Raw genomic sequence first — 22,235 nt, forward strand, 5'->3', positions numbered from 1 at the left:
TTCCAAGTATTCTCTTTGTCTTTGGCATATTTTCTGCTTCTACCTCTCTTGAGTCTGGTAGGAGTCCAGGAGTGGCAGAGCAGGACTTCTCTGTGTAGCTTTGGTAGGTCTTTATATAAGCACAGGATCATAGAATCTCAGTGGTGGAGGGGACCTTATAGTCATTTAATCAATAAGTCAATCAGCAAGTATTTATCAAGCACCTACTATGTGCACTAGGGATACGAGTATAAAAAATGAAACAATCCTTATTTGCCGTGAGCTTACTTGGTAAGTGGGGAGAATGCCATCCAGGGCAATCCATATCTGAGTAAAAATCTCTACGACACAAACAACAAAACATATACTTGGTGATCTTCAGTGAGAGGAAACCCACTCTTTTAAAAGTATTTTATTATTTTCCAGTTACATATAAGGATAGTTTTCAACATTTGTATTCATAAGATTTTTAGTTCCAAATTTTTTTCCCACCCTCTCTCCCCTCCCTCCTCCCCAAGACAGAAAGCAATCTGATATAGGCTATATATATATGCAATCACATTAAACATATTTCTGCATTAGTCATATTGTGAAAGAAGAATCAGAGCACAAGGGGAAAACCTCAAAAAAGAAGGATAAAAGGAAAAAAAAAACAGCCCCAAAGTAGAAACAGTATGGTTCAATCTGCATTCATAAACCACAGTTCTTTTTTTTTTTTTTCTGGATGTTGAGAACATTTTCTATCATGAAGTTCTTTGAAATTGTTTTGGACCGTTGCATTGCTAAAAAGAGCCAAGTCTATCACCATTGTTCACCACACAATGTTGCTGTTACTGTTTACAATTTTCTCCTGGTTCTGCTCCTCTCAATCAGCATTAGTTCATGTAAGTTCTTCCAGGTTTCTCTGAAGTTCTCCTGCTCATCATTACTTTTCATATTGATTTTTTAAAACTTTGTGTTCTAAATTTTCTTCCTCCCTCCCTCCCTCCTCGACCCTCCTTATGAAATCAAGCAATTCTGTATAAGCCATACATGTGCAGTTATGCAAAGCATCTTTTCATTAGTCAGGTTGTGGAAGAAAATAGACAAAATAAACAAATAAAATTGTACTTCAATCTGTATTCGGATACTAGCTGTTTTCCTGTTAATGGTTTGCATTTTTCATACATCCCTCTGATATCATCCTGCTCATCATTTCTTTCAGTTACTATTGCTAACTGTATTCCCCTCCCCCTGATATTTACTCTATTTTCTATCTTCCTTTACCCTATCCCTCTTAATTTCCCCCCCCCCCGCATCTCCTTCCCTTCCCACTTTTCCTCTGGGCACAATATATTACTATACCCACTTGAGTGTGTATGTTATTCCTTCTTTGCACCAATTTTGATGAGAGTAAGGTTCACTCACTCCCCCATTCCTTCCCCATCTTCCCCTCCACTCCATAAGGTTTTTCTTGAGGAAACCTACTCTTTCCCCAGACATTGTATTCTACTTTTGAGTATTTCTAATTGATAAGAAGTATTTTCCCCCCAATTCATCAAGTATACTTAGTCTTCCTTGAAAATTCTACTCATTTTTCCTAGTTCTGCTTTGTGAGGTTACATGGAATAAGTCTGACATACCATCCACATAAAAGTCCTTCAAATACTTGAAGATAGTCATTATGGCTACTCTACCCCTGGCTAACCTTGCCCATTTTCTCCAATAGATTCTCACATGGCATGGACTTGAGGCCCTTCATTTTTTATACTTGTATCCCTAGTGCACAGAGTAGGTGCTTGATAAATACTTGCTGATTGACTTATTGATTAAATGACTATAAGGTCCCCTCCACCACTGAGATTCTATGTATGATCCTGTGCTTATATAAAGACCTACCAAAGCTACATTGACCTTTTCTGGATATTCTTCAGCTTATAAGTGGCCTTCTTAAAATGTGATACCTACAATTAAATGCATGTGCAGATGTGGTCTAACTATATCTGAAACTACTTCCAATTTATCTGCACATATAACTTGTATTTATATAGTTGCTGGCATGCTTTCTCCTTCAAGAGCTCATTGAGAGCAAGGGCTGTTTTTTGCCTTTCTTGTATCCCCCAATGCTTAACACACTTTGGAGTATATAGTAGGTACTTAATAAATGCTGATTTACTGATTGACCAGATTAGAGTACAAAGGGAGAACCACCTTTTTGGTCCTGTATACCATGCCTCTGTTAAGGCAATTTAAGATAGCATTAGTTTTCCTTCCTTCCTTCCTTCCTTCCTTTTTCTCTTTCTGTCTCTTTTTTCTTTCTCTTTCATCACATAACATATAAGGTTTTTGTTGTTGTTTTTACTATAGCCTATCCATATGGTCTAAGGTCCCTGAGATGAATATCTACAGGAGATGACAGCATGTCCTGGAGGACATTTCTGATTCCTAGAGTTTCTGGATTCACACATATGCACATTTATATGTACATATGTGTATATGTACACATATGTACACACATTAAACATTTGCATTTCTTACCTTTTTAAAAAAATTAAGAAGCATTTGATTTCTTTCTCTTCCATCCCCTTCCCCCACTCAAAAAAAGAAGAAAATCAAAGCCCTTGTAAAAATTATCTACACAGTCATGCAAAACAAAATTTCTCATTGGCTTTGTCTAAAAATGCATCTTGGGCCCATCGCCTCTTCGTCAGGAGGTGGGTAACAGATTGCATTAATTTTCTTGAAAGTTATATCACTCTGCTGACTCACTGAGCTTTCAGTCCACCAAAACTTCAGTCTTTTTTTCAGATTAATTGCTATATTGCTACCATGTTGTACTTCTGAACCTGATTTTTTAATCCAAGTATAAGATTTACATTTATCCCTATTACATTTTTTCTTTTTAGATTTGGCCCAATTTTCTAGCCCATCAAGATTGTTTTGAATTCTAGTTGCTTCATATGTTTGTTGTTCCTACAGGACATATCTGTGCTTTGGGGTTATTTGTCAATTTGATAATGATGGCATCTATGCTATCACCCAAGCCACTGGGGGAAAAAGAAAGTTAAACATCACAGGACCCGTTACACATCCTTGGGGACTCCACTTGAGACCTCCTTTCATATAGACATTGAAATGTTAATGACTACATGTAGGCTTTCATCATTTATCTATTTCCAAATCCACTGAGTCTATCTTTTCCATAAAAAAATGTCATGAGAAACTTGGATAAATCCTTTGCTAAAATATAGTTAAACCATTTCACTTATTAGATAACCTTTCATCTACTCTGTATATTTCTTATAAGTATCTAGTTATTTACTTTTTGCATTTTTTTTTTGCGGGGCAATGAGGGTTAAGTGATTTGCCCAGGGTCACACAGCTAGTGTCAAGTGTCTGAGGCAGGATTTGAACTCAGGTCCTCCTGAATCCAGGGCCAGTGCTTTATCCACTGCACCGCCTGGCTGCCGTAGTTATTTACTTTTTAAGTCATTAGAATCTAAGCTCCTCAAGGGCAGGGACTATTTTTGCCCTTTTTTGTACAGTGCTTGGTCTATAGTACACACTTGATAATGCTTGTTGACTGCCTGCCTAACCACAGGCATTCCTCAGAGATCTTGTAGGTTCAGTTCCAGATCACTGCAATAAAGTGAATATTGCAATAAAGCAAGTCACACAAATTTTTTTGTTTCCCAGTGCTTAACATTTCACCTTGGCTCTACACTCCAAACAGTTCTCTCCAGGTCCCAGTTTTCTGGCAGGGCAGACAAGACTTGCATTTATCCTCTTGCTAGAGGCCATGTTCTCTGATGCAAAAACTCCCATCTTTCCTTCCTTCTTCTCAACACCATCCCCTTCCTCCTTTCTAACTGACTAACAGACCCAGGATCTCCAACCTCTCAAACTCACATAGTTGACTTCAAGACTGAGTATACATACCCATCTCAAAATTGTTTTTGATCATCCATGATAAGGCAAAGAAACACAAAACAGATGAAGCAGCTAGGAACCAAGGCTTAAACTTATCTAGCTGAGTTCCCCTGCTACATGAGAGTAATTGTCATGCTACAAGGGGAGGGATGGGAGAAGGGTATAAGCTTTCTCCCCCAACCCTTTCATGGAAAAACCAAATAGTCCCATCATGATTTGTAGCTAGGAAAAGAAGAAAAAGGCTGAGAATGAGTTATTTTCTTTTAAAGAACCACTGAGTCAGCAGCTTTTCATGTTTAGCTAATAAGGGAATTGCCTTGTCATCCCCAAAGTACCTGAGTCCTTCACTGGCTGGAAACAATCAGGCCAGCTCTACAGAAAGTGATACTACAAATATTTTGGTATATATGGGCTCTTTTTGTCTTTGACCTCCTTGGAATATATGCTAAGCAGTGGACTACTCCTGGTCAAAGGGTACAGAATACATTTGCATCTTTTTTTTTTTTAAACAAAAAGAGTTCAAATCAAATTCAACAAAACCAAGGAGAATGTGACAGATTAAATTTCCTCCAACTTACAGGGAATACAACAAATTATTATATTATGCACAAATGAGGTCAAATTTGAGTTCATTAATGTTGAACCTCTAGGAGTGGACTATCTGCCAATGTCATCATTAAATAGGTAGCACAGGGTCATGAAAAAGATGAGCTCTTGCTGTTTGGCACTTCTGAATATGAAGCATATAAATGCATGCTAAGTAGTCTGTGTAGTAGTGAAAAGCACCCTCATATGTGTTATATTTTTAATGTCATTCATTTTGGAAAGTACAATATAATAAGGTGGTTTAAAAAACCCTATAACTTAAAAATAGAAATAATTTAAAAACAGTTGCATTGCATTACATTTTTGTTGTTTCCAATTTAAAAAGTGAGAAAAACAGTCAGTTTTCATGATGGACCAATAAATAATCAGTTTGAACAGAAAATCTAATGGGACATGTAAAAAGAATACAAGTAAAGACATTGGAGATCATTTAAGTAGTGGAAATACAGAAACACAAAGTAAAAAGCTTAAATCCAGAACATACAGTCTGCTATATTTATCATTGGGATTGACAAGTAATATTATTGATGGATGAGAAAGAACACTACATTTGCTTTGTATGTTTTAGTTGCAAATAGACTAAAACCTAATTAAATAAAATGACTTTTTTGAAAGTATACATAAAGAATATCCTATCAAGACCAGAGATTTTCCTGGAGAAAATGGAATGCTTTTAGTAAGCAAAACCAAACTTTTACAAAAACCACATCTGTGACATCAAAAGGATTTCTTGTGTAAGGGTGGGGTTTATTGATTTACTCAACCGTACCCCGCTTAAAGTGAGTCATAAGATAGATGTCCAATTAATCAATTCATTCAGAGACTTCAAACTAAGTGGAGAATCCTTTGAACTGGAATAGTAGCACAAGGACACAAGAATCATGCTCCAATATACAGAACCCCTGAATGCACCCCAAAGATTATCTATAAATTATCAAGTGAGTTGAGAAGGGTTTCCCTCCAGAAACTGAAGCAAGAATGACTTTCCAACAACCCCCCTGAGAAGGCATTGCTTGGGGAAGAGAAAGAAGCGGCTGTGGGTCTCCTTCCCTCCCTTGCCTTTGGCTGAAGGAGAACTTCAAAAGCTTCAAAGGATCTGGAGGATTTTACACTTCCTATCTTCCCATTGTCCCCCCGTGGACAATAGTGGTTGCTAGCAGCATCTGCATCAAGAACCAATAGCAGACTGGACTCATGGTTGTACAAGGATCTCAGCAATGAAACTATGCCATGTCTGATGAGAATTTCTTGAGCACGCACCAATAGTTCAAAAGGACTTCTAGTAACCAGAAGCTATGTGTCACCTCTTTGAACACCCTAAGCTTGAGCTCACTTTTCCTTGGCTTGTGTATATACTTGTGAGAGAGTGTGTTACAGATTTTGAGGGGTTGTTTTGTTTCAACTGTTTCTATTGTACCACTTCAGTATAAATACCTCTGTCTAAAAGCTTTTTAAGGCTGGATGGCTAAATGATTCTTGGAAAGAAGAACATTTCTGGGGGCTGAAGCTAATGTTATTACAGAATCTCTTCCAATTTCTCAGGGGTCTTGCCTTTTGATCCTGAAGAGGAGATATAGCTAAGCTCTGGGGAGCCAACTTGTAAGTGGGAGTAGGAGTGGGAGTGGGAGTTGGGATAAATATCTGCAGAGGTTTTGTGGGCTACACTTGCATCACATAAGGTTGCTTATAGAATCACAAAATATCAAATTCAACGAGCAAACCTACAGCTACCAATGTGGGTGAAATGAAACTTGGCAAATCATATTCAAAGCAGAGTCAAATTTTCCATCTGCAACTACTACAGTGGGAAGGACATATTTTAAAAGACCTTTGAAACAAATTTGAAAAAAAACCCAAAATCTTCCTTTTTTATATTTCAAGTGAATGAAGCAACAGAGGCAGTTAAGGAAGTCCATTTGATTAAAGATATCTGATGTGCTGCCGAAACTATTGCTTGGGAAAATTTGATACGTTGTGTATCTATTGATATCAACACTAAATAGAACTTTTCAACATATTTGGCAGATTATTAAATGAAATTGACATACTATGGAAGAATTGTATCAGACTCCTCATTGACAGCTCAATTAGTGTCAAAACAAAATGTTGGTCTTCAAATGCTAATTGAAAATGTGGTGTACTCTTTCTGCAATATGGATACATTTCATGCTTCATAGTCACCTCTGTTGAGAATTATGATATATATGTATATATAAACCCACATATATAGTTTTAAAAAGTTGTTTTAAAACTTATTTTTAAAAAATTATTAAAAGAAAGTCCTTTAAAAGTTAATAAATTGTGGGGCATAGCATATTATTGCTGAATTAATTTCCTTCTTTGTGCTAAAGTATTTCTAGGGGTCTTTGAATTAAAAGAAGAAATTGTCATTTAAAGTAATAACAAAACATTAAACAAAAATTTCCTCCTGAAACTTAGGTATTTGGTGTTTGTTTTTGAGTACTCCAAACTGAGCATTGAAAAATAAATCAATGAAACGTCTCAATTGCATACTCTGAGTCCAAAAGATAAAGTGATTGCCTCTTCAGAAAGTTAGAGCTATGCATAACAAGTTTACAAAAACATATTTTTGAAATGTTTCCCAATTCAAAAAACACCTGCCCTGCCCTATACGAAGTAGAAGAAATCAAATACCTGTTATTAATCAGTTGACTGAACTTCTGAAGGAATTCTCATTTTATTTTAATGATCCTATTATTTTTACAAATGAATGGATGAGGAACTCATTTGAAAGAAGCAGATAACACACACCTGATCTTACTCCAGTTAAACTGTAATACATAGTTCAGATACAGTTCTGTTTAAATTAGAGCACTTGTCTTGCAATAGAAAATTGAGACCAGTTTTTTAAATGGAAAAAAAATCTGTGCATGAATAGAAGTACCTGGCTCATTATTTAAGCTCAGATCTTTCTGACTCAAAGTCTAGCATTTTATTCATTACTCCAATTTTAATTAGTAATTGAAAATAATTACAAATGGAAATAGCATTAACAAGCATGTTTTGAGAAACAAGCCCATCCATTACATTCCTATTATTATTTTACGTTATGATTATGAAAAATAAAATATCAAGACATTTGGGTACATTATATTCTAGTACTTTATGTTATGATCTGTTAGTTATATAATAATAAATTATTAAATTTTAGAATAAAATAACATCTATGAAAAAATTTGCATAGATTTAAAAAAAAAATCTGTATGTGCATGACAACTTCTAAGAGTGGCATCACTGAATAAAATTACTCTATAACACCCAGTATAATGAAGACAGATATTGTGCTATGTGTGTCTGAAACCCCAACCCAGAAGCAAAGTCACCTTTGCATAATTCAGCATCTGTCGCCATGAATGTATGAGACATGATGGCTGAAAGGTGAATCCCCTTTGCAACTATTTAATGGCATCAAAAATAGTACATGAAGCAGTCTCAAAGTATGCATATTGCTGGTAAGGAAAAAAAGAGATAAAATGGAGGTAATAAAGAAATCAAGTGAAGGAATGGAAATAGATGAAATGTAGTATAATAAGGGGTAGAAGTCACCCATTTTAGTTTGTGTTTTGGCCGTCATGAATGAACTGTATGATCAAATAACTGATCATCTTTATTAGTAGCTTTATGGATCTTTATTAATAATCTTTGGCTTTAGTTTTCACTCAAAAAAGCCAAATTTAGTTGGATTAGATAATGTCTAAGGGCTCTTCTCACTATATGATCTTTCAAGTCGTTTCCATGTGTGATTCTTCTAGTAGTAAGGAACACAGTGGTTGAAAACAATGACTTGTAACTAGTCTCTTGGTATTTCCTTTCTCCCTGTGAGGTGCGTAAATGAGAAATAGATCACACTTGCACTTTATAATTTATATAGGATTAACCTCATAACACGGAGAGTTGTGTAGTAACAATATCACCATCATTCCTGTTCTAAAAATGGAGAAAGATACAATTGAATAGGGGCAGCCAGGTGGCGCAGTGGATAGAGAACTGGCCCTGGATTCAGGAGGACCTGAGTTCAAATCTAGTCTCAGACACTTGACACTTACTAGCTGTGTGACCCTGGGCAAGTCACTTAACTCCAATTGCCTCACCAAAAACAAAACAAAACCAACCAATCAAAAAAAAAAAAAGATACAATTGAATAAGATAAAGTAAACCAAGGCCAAGGTTCTGGACCTAGTTCTGCTGCATTGTATGATCTTGGGCAATTCTCTTTCCCTCTAGAGTTTGAGTGCTCTCATTTGTAGTATTAGAGAACTGAGTCCTTTGGAGTATCTTCTGGTGCTCATATTCCATCAACCAAACTCCTTGAAAATCTGTCTCCCTTCATTGCCTCAACTTCCCTCTTCTCACTCACTCTTCAACCCTTTGCAATCTGCTCTTCCATTCAACTGGAACTGCTTTCTTCATAGTTAAAAAGATCTTTTGTGCAATTTCCTAATCTTTTCTTAGTATTTATCCCTCTTGACCTTTCTAATTTTGTTGACCAACTGTCCCTCTTGGATACTCCCTACTCTGAATTTTTATGACTCAACTCTCTCTTGATTCTCTTATATATCTTATCCCTCCTCTATCTCCTTTGCTGATTCATCTTCCATATCACACCCCCTAACTGTAGGTGTTCTCTGAGGTTCTTTCTTAGGTCCTTATCTCTTCTCCCTTTACACTCTCTCAGTAATATCATCAGTTTTCATGTCTTCAACTATCAGCTTTATACAGAAGGCTCCCAGATCCACCCCCCTCTTTCTCTCCCCCTCTCTCCATATATACATATATATGGATATATACATACATACATATATATGTATACATGCACACATGCACACACACAATGAATTGTCAAATCTTACCATTTCTACCTGCATAAACTCCTCTTTTTTTATTCATGCCGCTATCACTTTAGTGCAGGTCCTTAGCACCTCTCACTTAGATTATTGAAGCAGCCTCCTAATTAGTCTCCTTGCCTCAAGTCTCTCCCTACTCCAGTTCATCTTATACAATTGTGCCGAAGTAATTTTTCTTAAAAGCGGATCCTCTGTGTCACTTAACCCTGATTGCCTCCAAAAAAAGAAAAAAAAAAGGCAGCTTTGATCTGACCATGTGACTTCTCTACTCAGTCAATTCCAGTGGTTTCATCTTGTTTCTAGGATCAAATATAAACTCCTCTGTTTGTCTTCTAAAGCCCTTCCCAACCTATCTTTTCAGTCCTGCCCTGGACGTGACTCTCCCACCCATACTCCTCCATCCAGGCACGCTGACCTGCCCATGCTTCTTCATACAACATGCACCAGCTGCTCCTGAGCTTAGAATGTACTTCCTCTACCTCTGTGCCAGAGTCCCTCTCCTTCTTGTTTAATTCCTGGTACTTGTATCTCCAGTGCCCACCATGGTGCCTGGTGCATAAATACTTGTTGATGGATTGACTGGCAATGGCCATTCATGTTTTGCTAATGTTTTAAGATTTACGAAGTGCTTTCCTCACAACCCTGTGAGGTAGCAATGGGTGTTTTTTTTTAATTGAGTCTATGCCTCCTACAAGGCAAGTGAGAATTTTATCACTTCCCTACCAATGCCTATATTTTGACTTTCTCATTTCTGGATAAGAGTTTGATCCTGATTGCCTCTTCTCAGTGGTGTCCTGGTAACTCCTGGCTACCTAGACCTGCCTAAAAGATCATGCGATATTCCATAATTTTTCAATATGCTGTGAGAATACACTTGAGACTGAGTGTCCTTATAGTAACCAAACATAAACCCTTCAAAAGGTCAGGAGGTGATTTTTTCATTTAAACATCTTTCATGTTCCCATGCAGAGCAAGAATCTTTGAGTTTCTTTCAATCATTCAGCAAATATTAAGTACCTACTATGTGCTAGGTGCAGGGGGAGGTCTGGTTTCTAGGTGGAAGAAGTTTATAATTTCGAGTTACTGTGATTCTGGAAATAGAGAAAAATCTTTCTTTCTGGATAAATAGTATGGAAGGAGCCTTGTCATAATTTCCTATAATCCCAGCCTTTCTTTCTCAGTTCCACTCAGGATCAGGACACAACTACAGACCTAACTCTTTGCCCTTAATTGTCTCCTTACTCACCTCTGGCCCCAGAGCCATGCACACTTTACAGGAACTCTAAGTGATGCTAGAGGATGAATTGTCCCTGCCAGAGAAGCAGGCCCCCTTTTCTTTCTTTCTTTCTTTTTCTTTTTGTTTTTTGGGTTACGCTTTTATTAAATTGAGAGAATTAAAAACTGCATCTGGGAAAAGATACAGAAGGACGGACAGGTGGGAGGGAATGAGAGGGGATGATGGTGCCATTCTGGCAAGGTGGGGCTCAGTTAACATCGCTGGGGCCCCCCACCAGCTCTGGAGGGGCCAGGCCAGGGCCTGGGAGAGGGGGGAGGCAGGGAGGGGCTCCACCAGAATAGCTGAGAACTTGGTGTTCCCAAAAGCCTCGTTCATTCGCGTCTCAAAGAAGTGTTGAAGGCTGATGATGGACTGGACAACAGCTTTGTCGAATTGCTTAAACATTCGGCCCACGTCCTGGGCAAACTCCTGGGGGGAGCCATAGGGGGGCGACAGTTTCTCCTGCAGGCGTGCTCGGATCACAGTGAGGTCCAGGATGCCCGGCTGCTCTGCTGAGGGAGTGGGGTCTGTGGCCAGTCAGCGCAGGGGACGGCAGGGCTCATGACAGAGCAAGGCCAGCAGCACGTGCTCACGCTTCTGCTGGTTGGTAGGTGACAGCTTGGTGGGGCAGGTGACTCATCAGGGGTCAAGGTCTTTCTTTCTTTCCCTTTTCTTTCTATCTTTCCCTTTTCTTCCTTCCTTCCTTCTTTCCTTCCTTCCTTCCTTCCTTCTTTCCTTCTTTCCTTCTTTCCTCCTTTCCTCCTTTCCTCCTTTCTTTATCTCTTTCTCTCTTTCTTTCTTTCTTCCTTTTTTTGGGGGGCAATGAGGGGTAAGTGGCTTGCCCAGGGTCACACAGCTAGTAAGTGTCAAGTGTCTGGGGCCGGATTTGAACTCAGGTCCCCCTAAATACAGGGCCAGGGCTTTATCCACTGCACCTGGGCAGTCACTTAACCCCAAATGCCCCGCCCTCCCCCCCAAAAGGTTCCTTGGTTTGCAAAGCAGTACATAATTCTGCTTTGAAAGGATAAAATGTAAGAGTGGGTAATCATTAAGAGCTTAAGGGATTTTAAAAAGCATTTTTCAAACAATATTCGTATAAAAGTTAATGTTTTCTAATATATTAATACATGTGTTCATTTATCATTTACATTCTAAAGTATATAGAACAATCTATGCTCTACTTGTCCCCAGAGGATAGAGTCCCTTGTGCAGGTTGCTAAGAGGCAAATTTAGAATTGCTTCAATGTAAAGGATTTTTAAGCCTCTACTACATTGGGTGCTGGATTTGCAAAAGGAAAAAAAAAAACAAAAAACCAAAGAAACATCAAACAGCCCTGATTCTCCTTAAGTGAAAAGAAGAAAGAGGAAGGTGGACAGATAGGCAAATACAAGATAGTCACAAAATTCAAAGTCATTAGGAGATATTGGTGAAAGCACTAACAACTGGGGGGATAACTGAAGACCTCACGCCTCATGGAGGTGGCACTAGAGTTGAGTGTTGAAGGGAGGTAGGGGTTTCAAGAGATGGAGCCTTCTGGGAATGGTGGATAGCCTCTGCAAAGGCACTGAGATGAAAGATGGCATGTCATTTAGGAGGAACATCTAGCAGGTCACTTTGCTGGAATATAAGGAGGGACAGTAATGTCTAATAAGGCTGGAGAAATAGGTGGTAGATGGATTGTAAAGGATTTTTAAATGCTGGACAGAGGACTTTGCATTTTATTTTTAGAGGTGATAGAGAGCCACTGAAGATTCCTGAGCAAAGAAGAGACATAATAAGATGTAAAGGAACATTTCCTAATGATGGAAGCCATGTAAAAGCAGAATGGGCTCTTTTCTCAGTGGACATCTTTAAGTGATGATTTGTTGATGATGAGTGTGTTGCAGAGGAGATTCCTATACAGGTGTGTTTTGGATTGGATGGACTTGGGTCCCTCTCAGCTTTGAGATTCTGTGATTCTTATAAATGATGGAATGAAGGGGAGGAAATTATTTGGAAAAAAAGTGCCTTTGTTAGAAAACACTGAGCAGGGGGGCAGCTAGGTGGCAGAGTGGATAAAACACTGGCCCTAGGGGCAGCTAGGTGGCGCAGTGGATAGAGCACTGGTCCTGGATTCAGGAGTACCTGAGTTCAAATCCGGCCTCAGACCCTTGACACTTACTATCTGTGTGACCCTGGGCAAGTCACTTAACCCCAATTGCCTCACCAAAAAACCCCAAACCCAAACCAACCAAACAAACAAAAAAACAAAACACTGGCCCTGGATTCAGGAGGACCTGAGTTCAAATTTGGTCTCAGACATTTGACACTAGCTGTGTGACCCTGAGCAAGTCACTTAACCCCCATTGCCCCACAAAAAAAAGAGAGAAAGAAAGAAAGGAAGAAAGAAAGAAAGAAAGAAAGAAAGAAAGAAAGAAAGAAAGAAAGAAAGAAAACACTCAGCATTTTCTCATTCTGCTGTGTTTGGGTTCTCACCGCAGAGCTATCTAACTTTGGAACTCATCATTTGAAAAAAACCGAGATATCTAACTTAAGCTTTGCAATACTATATCCATTCTTTAGAAAAGCCCATGATTTCTCTCCAACATGCAATTCACTATAAAATGAAAAAAAAAGAAAAAAAAAAGAAAAAAGAAAGAAAAAAGAAAAAAAAAGACTATTTTATATCCATCTCATGGATTTTCCACTTTTTTGGGGGGTTAATTTTGGCTATATAGGATATACATTCCTCTGAAAAATGGAAATACCAATAACACCTACCTCCCCAGGTTGTTCTGAGAGTAAAAAGGAGATAATGTTTGTGAAGTGCTATATAAATGCTAGCCATTATTGCCATCATCATCATCATTAATATTTTACTATATCGGCTAACAGGATTATGGCATGGTCACTATTGGACAGTTATTATTTATCATTATTAAACAAGTATTTTTGTGAGGTTAAATGAGATTATATTTGTAAAGCAATTTGCAAGCCTTTAAGTGTTATGTAAATGTTAGCTATTACTATCACTATTATTATTATACCATATTGACTAATAGGACTATGAAATGGTTATTAATAGAGAATTCCTATTATATGAAGAATTTTTTGAGGATAAAATGAGATAACATTTGTAAAATACTTTGCAAATTTTAAGGTGCTTTATAATTGCTAGCTATTATTACTATAATACTATATTGACTAACAGAATTATGAAATGGTCACTATTTGAGAATTATTATTTATTATTCATAGATGAAGATTTTGTGAGGATAAAATGAAATAATATTTGTAAAATGCTTTCCATCTTTAAATTGCTTATATAAACGCTAGCTATAATTATTAGACCATATTGACTAACAGGATCATAAAATGATAACTGTTTATTTGAAAATTATTTATTATTATTAGACAAGGATTGGGGGTAGGGACAAAATGAGATATCTGTAAAGGGCTTTGCAAACCTTAAAATGCTATATAAATGCTACCTATTATTATTAGACTATCTTAACTAACAGAATCATGAAATAGTTACTCAGTTTGAGATTGGAGGCATAGTGCATATTTTTTCATACCTCATTGCAAGTAGGTATAATTGTTTAAAATGCATGAGCATAGAGGCTCTATTTCTATGGTTGCAAAAGACAGTCTGCCTCCCCCCCACCTCCCCTCAAAACTATTTGATTTGAGCTTTTACATTTTTTAAAAAAATTGGGCAAAACGATTTTGCCACTAGATGGAGCCCTGGCTATTTGGGTAAAAGCAAGACCAGGCGTGATATCAAATAACAGTTGGTCAATCCCAGGCTGGAGGCTCCTCCACGGAAAGGACAAGGATTTTTTAATTGCAGTGTAAGTTTCTGTTCCTGGCCTGACCTGCGGAGGGGAGTGACATCACTGCTTTTCTTCCCGTGGCATTGTAGCTCGCTTGGCCCGCCGGGCTTTGACACAAGCCAGATGGCTGCCCTGATTGGAAGGCGGTCAGGCTGCCTGGGACTGCAGTTGATGAAACAGAATAGGAAGAGGGTTTTTATGATCAGCTGCAGAATTACAATAAGGCTGCAGCTTTGCTGCATAATTACATTTTCACTGCGCAGAAAGTCACTCCCCCCCCCCCCGAGAAAAATTCATTTTTAAAAAAAAATTTATTTGTGGTATTGTTAGGTATCGACTTTTGATCTTTTATTGGCCAGTCGTCTGCTCCAGAGGAATGTTCTTTTACTGGTCCTGCAGTCACTCGTGAAAATGACATGTTTATTTCTGTTTAATGATTCTTCCAGGCAGGGTACTGTGAAACTTACCTTCCCCTCTTTGCTCCCTTTTTGTCTCCGGTTAGTAATGCAAAAATGTGGTGGTTTTGACGTGGGTTTCGTTTGGAAAAGTCAGAGTTCAGGCATGGTAATACAAGCAGATTTTTGTCAGATAGACTCCAGAGTGATTTGGTGAAATATATTACTGTATAATATATGTTTATTCTTACAGGAGGTTAAAAGAGACTAGGGGCAGACTCTTTTTTTTTTTTTTTTGGTTCAGGAAATGAGCAAGACTCACTCATTTTAAAGATACCGAGGAATTTCTAGAGGTTTAGTACCTTGAGTCATTTCTAATGCTCATTTCACCTCAGACATTGGGGGATCTGACTGGGGAATGCAGCCTTTTATTTTGATATTTGTAATTAGTGATGGGCAGCATGCTTTTCAAAAATTTTGCACTAAAATATAAAAGTATGGCAAGAGGTAACCATACTTCTCCCTTCTCTAAAGGTTATTGATGTCCGCGTCCTGATGTTTGGCTCCACAGTTCATTTTCAGGCCAAAAAGAAAAAAAAATGCCTTCTAGTTCCTCATCTATTATCTATATTACCCCAAGAATGTTATGGGATAATATTATAGGATCATAGACTTAGAGTTGGGAGGGACTCTCATTTTATAGGGGAGGAAACTGATTGTCTGGGGTCATATAGGAAGAACAAGGTCTATCTAAAACTTCAAGACTCCAAATACAGAAACTTTTCCATTCCTCCACTGCAACATGGTGGCTTAAATCAAGAGCAAAACAGAGGATCTGTATTTATTTATTCATTCATTCATTCATTCATTCATTTATTTATTTATTTATTGGTGAAGCAATTGGGGTTAAGTGACTTGCCCAAGGTCACACAGCTAGTGTCAAGTGTCTGAGGCTGGATTTGAACTCAGGTACTCCTGAATCCAGGGCCGGTGCTTTATCCACTGCACCACCTAGCTGCCCCTATGCATTTATTTTTAAAAAAGAAATCTTGTTAACATAAAGGTTTGATCACTTATGCTCTCATTATTCACTTATTTTCAAATCCATTGAATCTCTCAGTCTTTGCCACAAGAATGTCATCAGGAACTTGGTTAAATCCTTTGCTAAAATATAGTTAAACCATTTCACCTATTAGATAACCTTATATATATATGTATGTATCTTATATGTATCTAGTTACTTACTAGATCCATTGTTCATCTTGTCTTATCTCCTTCCTTTGAATATAAACTCCTTGAGGGCAGAGACTGTGATTTTGCCTTTCTCTATATCCCTAGAACTTAGTACAGTGCCTGGCATTGAAGGCATGGCACAATTTGCTGCCAGCCACCTTTTATTCAGGCAGTCTGTTAATCAACAGGCATTTATTAACGTTTTTATTAAACTTTTTAAATTAATATTTATCGACTATGTTCCAAGCATTGTGCTAAGCCTCCGGGATACAAAGAAAGGCCAAAAAAAAAAAAAAGGAAGTTCTTGTCCTCGAGCAGGTTACATTCTAATGGGAAAGACAATATGTAAATGTTGTTGTTGAGTTGCTTTTAGTCATATTGGACTCTTCATGATCCCATTTGGGGTTTTCTCGGCAAAGATTGGTTCACTATTTTCCTCTCCAGCTCATGTTACAGATGAGGAAACTGAGGCAAAAGGGTTAAGTGATTACTTGCCCTGGGTCACACAACTAGCAAGTGTCTGAAGTCAGATTTGAACTCAGGTCTTCCTAACTCCAGGCCTGGCATGCCAGCTAAGGTACCATCTAACCCTAAATAAGCAGATAACTAGCTATTAAAACTTAAAACTGCCTTGAAACTTTTAGGACACCCTGTATATTGAGTAGATGAGAGTTAATATCAGGAAGGAAATTACTAGCAGTGGTAGCTGTGGAAGTGGGAATAGGGAAGGGACCCAGAGAGGCTTTTTTGTAGAAGGTGGGATTTGAGCTGAGGCTCGAAGAAAGCCAGGGAAAGCTGCAGGCAGAGGTAAGGAGGGAGAGTTCCCCAGGCATAGGGGACAGTCATTGCAAAGGATGGGAATCAGGAGAGAATGTGTGAGGACCAGCAAGAAGGACAGTATCACTGGCCTTCCACCTTATTTCAAGCTACTCCCCTTTATGTGCTCTATGTTTCTGCCAAACTACATTACCTGTTCACTGGGATCTTGTTCTGCTTTCTCTGTTTTCGTGTATTTACATGGACTGTCTTCCATGTTTGGAAATCAATCCCCCTACATTCCTCTACCTATTAAAAACCCTTTTCTTCTTTCAAGGCCCAGTGTAGGTAACACCTCCTTTCCAGGAGGGATCCTCCTAGCTGGAAGTGATCTCTCCTTCCTCAAATTCTCTTGGATTGCTTTGTCTGAATCTCTTCCTTTATTATATTCATCTCCTATTTTTTTTCATTTATGCTATTGCTTCCTCTAATTAGATTGCCACTTTCTTTTGTCCTTTTAACTCTATGTCTCCTTAACTTCTAGCACATTTATTAAGTACAATATGGGCTACTCATGATAAATGTTTGAGTTGAATTTGCCATTCTCCCCATCCCCTGGTCTCCTTTAAGAATACCTCAAAAAGACCATGTTGCTTCAATTTACATAGTATATATATAGAGTTATTCATAAGACAAAGGAAATGGAAATAGGAGGATGAAAATTTTTATTTCAAAGTAAGATTATATGTTTGTGTATACAACCCCCCCACAAACATACATGCACACATTTATTTGTGTGCTCATTTATTTGTTTGTTTATTCCTTTGTTTATTCATTCATTCATTCATTCATTCATTCATTTTGCATTAGTTGTCATTCCTGTTTCTTTTTGTGTTAAATGATGGCTTGTATCTAGACCAACAGTCCTCAAACTTTTGGTCACAAGATCCCTTTTCACTCTTAAAAGTTAATATTAAGGGTGTCCCAAAGAGTTTTTGTTTCTCTTGGTTATATCAGTATTTACCATATTAAAAATTAAAATATCTTAACACTATTATGAAGATAGTTTTGATCTCATGGACTCCCTGAAAAGATTGTGGGGGCCCGTGGACCTCACTTTGAGTACTGCTTATCAAGAGTCTATATTCTAGAATATGTTCCTTTAGCCAAAGGAATCACTTCTCTCTCTCTCTCTCTCTCTCTCTCTCTCTCTCTCTCTCTCTCTCTCTCTCTCTCTCTCTCTCTCTCTCTCTCTCATCTCTGACCAGGTAAAGTCAAAGGGCTTTATAAATACCCCCCCCCAGATTTTATTCCTGTGCTAGATTTGTTTTTAAGTTGTTCTTTATTCCATCCTTCTCCCATATTCCCTGACCCAAGCCCATGCAAATGGTAGCTGCTAACTATGGTGACATGATTCTGTTATTTTTAGTATATCAGATTCAATTCTAAAGAAAGCATCTGAAATGCAATGCAGAGACTGTCATAGAGAAAAACCAAAGGGCAAGTTCAGCCGTCAATCTAAAAAACCTGGCATTTGAATTCCTTGGAAGCATGTATTTAGTTCCCCATCAAGCCCCTATCCTCATCATTTGCATTAATAGAATGTGTCTAACATATGTGATGCTTCAATTTGTTTTCATCTTTTTTTTTTTTTCCTACTCAGCTCTTGCGCCTGTTCTTTGCCTCTCGTTTTGTTGGTGAAGATAGCACAGTGATGTCTGCATTCAACCTGCTGCATCTGGTGACAAAGAGCCAGCCAGTGGCCCAGCGAGCCTGTGGGCTTCCCTCAGGTTGAATGTGTGCTGTTTGTTGTGTTCTGCATATTGAGGGCCCTGGTAGGAGTGGGTGTTTCTGCTGCCAGAAATGATACTTTACTATGTTTTGCCCAGTTTAAGTTTTCCTTTAGTCTGGCACTCCTTTTGAAGGCAGAAATGGGTTCTAAATCACCACTGGGCTTCCAGCAGCATTCTCACCTTTTCAGTTTGGACAAAGCCTCAGAAACATTGCCCAGTTTCCTTTCCCAGAATATGTTGCTAATATTTCATAGAAGCCCCTTATTCTTTAATATGCACAAAATTAGTAGCATTAAATTCCTCACAGTCTTGATTTAAAAAAAACAACCAAAAACCAAAACCTACCCAGAATCATTCCTGATTTCCAAATGACAGCCGGTGAAAATGCTTTCCATTTCCCTAGGAGTCTATGAATTCTTTTTTTTTTTGTGTGTGTGTGTGTGTGAGGCAGTTGGGGTTAAGTGACTTGCCCAGGGTCACACAGCTAGTAAGTGTCAAGCGTCTGAGGCTGGATTTGAACTCAGGTCCTCCTGAATCCAGGGCTGGTGCTCTATCCACTGCGACACCTAGCTGCCCCTGTTTTTTTTTTTTTTAATAACTAACAAAATAATGTAAAAAACCCCCATTAACTCTATTATAAAGAAGTCCATTGTTTACATCAGTTAAAAGGAAAAAAATGCTCTTTAATAATGACAAAATCTATAGGGTGAATATATTCTTTAGGACCTAAACCAAGGTTGCCATACTTTATTTATCTTTTGAGATTTATGCTGCTGAGATCATGGGCTTGTAGGTTTTAGAGCTATAAAAGATTATAGAGATCATCTAGTCTAACTCCCTAATATTACAAATGAGAAAACTGAGGCCCAGAAAGGTAAAAGGCTAAGCTTTCTGACATTAAATCTTTCAGAAATCATAAAATGAGAAAAATCTAAAAATTTTATTATGGGCATATCTATAGTAATAAATCAAAAGAACATCATTTCAATTTTATTTTAGAAGTCACTTTCATTTACTACATTGTTTGCATGCCAAATGTTATCATAATCAGCATTTATACATTCTTTATTTGCATGCCAATATGTTCTGTTGCCCCCCCCCCTTTTTTTTTCAGGGCAATGAGGGTTAAGTGACTTGCCCAGGTCACAGTTAGTAAGTGTCAAGTGACTGAGGTTGGATTTGAACTCAGGTCCTTCTGAATCCAGGGTCAGTGCTATACCCACTGCGCCACCTAGCTGCCCCTGTTCTATTGCTTTAAAGGCAACCTCAAAATAGACAGCAATTTCTCTTGTGTAGGCAGTGTTCTGTTACTCAATGCACAGCAGTGATATTTAACCTGTAGCAATTTTGATTTACATTCTTTTGTAAAACTGATCCTGTTTAGATGTAGCCATGTAATCCTATTGCCCTTCCTCCCCACCTCTACTCCTACCTCCCATTACCATAGTAATTCCAGGGCTATAGAGAATGCAGGTAGTTAGTAAGTACCTATTCTTTCAATAAATTAATCAGCCCTGTTGATTTCAATATGACAACTAGAGAGTGAAAATTTTTCCTTTTTAAATGACTAAAACAGGCAAAACCCAGCACATCAGATTTAAAATTGACATGAAAATAATTCAGTAATTGGTATGTTTTAAACTTTTATTTTTATTATGATTAAGTTTGATACTTTTGAGTCATTGCTATGTGTTTGGCCAAAGCTGTTATTATTTTGTACTTTTTGGTTCCTATATTAGGCAAGAGACTGCTGTTTTAAAGCAGAATTGACTGAGGAGGAAGTGTAGCAAGTTTCCATCACTGGAAGTCTTTAAAGACATTCTAATGAACACTTATTGGGGATGTTATAATGGGAATTCCTGTTTGGGCATGGATTAGACTGGATGGTCCCTAACTGTGTACCTCTTAGCTTTGAGGGAAAACCATGCTCAATGTTATTTGCAGTGTCACAACCAAGACTTTAGATTAAAAAAAAATTAGATGCATTGCCTTTCATTTTGTACATAAAATACTCAGGAACAGAAATAAGAATTGAACATATTACATTGCAGAGGCAATCATTGCAATTATGTGATATGGGTATAACCTTTTAATTTTTCATTCATTAATATTATAAATCCATAAATATTGAGAAATTCAGTTAATCTCAATTCAACAAATATTTCTTAAGCAGTTATACTTTATATTTATCTATTTATTTTTTGGTGTGTGAGGCAATGGGGGTTAAGTGACTTGCCCAGGGTCACACAGCTAGTAAGTGTTAAGTGTCTGAGGCCGGATTTGAACTCAGGTCCTCCTGACTCCAGGGCCAGTGCTCTATCCACTGCGTCACCTATAAATCTATCTATAATTGTGAGTTGCTATTGTTAGTGAATATATCATACATGTGATGTAATAATAACAATAATAATGATTAGCATTAACAAAATTGTGCTGTGTACATTCCAAAATGTCTGGCTTGGCTATATACCTCACTGTGTGCTATGTACTCGCAACTTCATGTCTGAGGGTGGATTTGAACTCAGTAAAATTAGTCTTTTTAATTCTAGGCCCACTGTGCCACCCAGCTGCCCTTTTTACTCTAAAGCGGCACCTAATTTTTACTCTACTTAGCAAATTCTGGTGAATTCTCAGAGTAGTTGCCTACATCTTTTCTATTCAGAGCTCTCCAGACAGCAGGCATCATATTAAGTGTTTGACATGTGGCAGATATTGTGCTAAGTGCTGGAGACATCACTACAACCGCAGAGACAGCCCCTGCCCACAAGAGCTTCAATACTAACAACAGAAACCATGTATAAAAAGAAGCTGGAAAGGGGGTTGGGTGGAGAAGAGGTTCCCAGCTCAGCCAAGAGGGAATAAAATATGTCTGGCCCCCAAAATGAGGCCCTTGGAAGGAATTCACCATTGGGAAAAGGAGGCAGGTTTGGTAGAGGGATGTTCTAAGGTGAGAAGACAGATCAGTCACGGTGGCAGAGGAAGGAAAACACAATCATTCTCTTCCTACATTTTGTTTGAGATGTGATCAAATAAACTTGCCAGGAAAGTATTCCCTGCCAAATTCTTTAACCAAACAACCTCTCTTCATAAACTACCATAGAATTTTTCTTCTTGTTATTCTAGTACCCACACATAATATTTTGGCAAAACAGTGTGCTAGTTTTCCTAACGTTTTTAACAGTGTTACTCAACTTGTCATCATAATGATATATAGAAATAATAATTTCATTCTAAAAATCAAAAGTGTGGGATGAAGAAAAGAGAGCTACTGATTATTCAGAGTGTCAGAGATTTAGAGCTAGAAGGGCCCTTAGGGGTCACCTAGTCCATCCCCTTCATTTGGCATATGAGAAACTAAGCCCTTGGAATTCGTCATGGTTTCAAAGGTAACACAGCCACGATTTGAATTCATACCCTTTGATGCCCAGTCTAGTCCCCTTTTTCAACTGTGTCACATTGCTCATTCATTCTATTTAAGGTGATGTATGGGAGGCTTCTCCCTCCCAACTCCCTTTTCAGCTTCTTTTTATATATGGCTTCTGTTGTTAGAATTGAAGCTCTTGTGGGCAGGGACTGTCTCTGCAGTTGTAGTGATATCTCTAGCACT

The 22,235-nt window shown here is 38.0% G+C and overlaps 1 protein-coding gene across 1 annotated transcript in view; it reads left to right on the forward strand.

The window, feature by feature from the left end:
- MSRB3 (methionine sulfoxide reductase B3) overlaps positions 1 to 22,235 on the forward strand; it is a 203,167-nt gene that overhangs the window by 16,751 nt on the left and 164,181 nt on the right. Inside the window, exon 2 of the mRNA XM_043967673.1 lies at positions 18,499 to 18,625. Coding sequence (XP_043823608.1) covers positions 18,499 to 18,625 — 127 coding nt within the window. The remainder of the gene's footprint in view (positions 1 to 18,498; positions 18,626 to 22,235) is intronic.

The sequence above is a fragment of the Dromiciops gliroides genome, chromosome 5, assembly GCF_019393635.1.
Source record: "Dromiciops gliroides isolate mDroGli1 chromosome 5, mDroGli1.pri, whole genome shotgun sequence".
NCBI classification, from domain to species: Eukaryota; Metazoa; Chordata; class Mammalia; order Microbiotheria; family Microbiotheriidae; genus Dromiciops; species Dromiciops gliroides.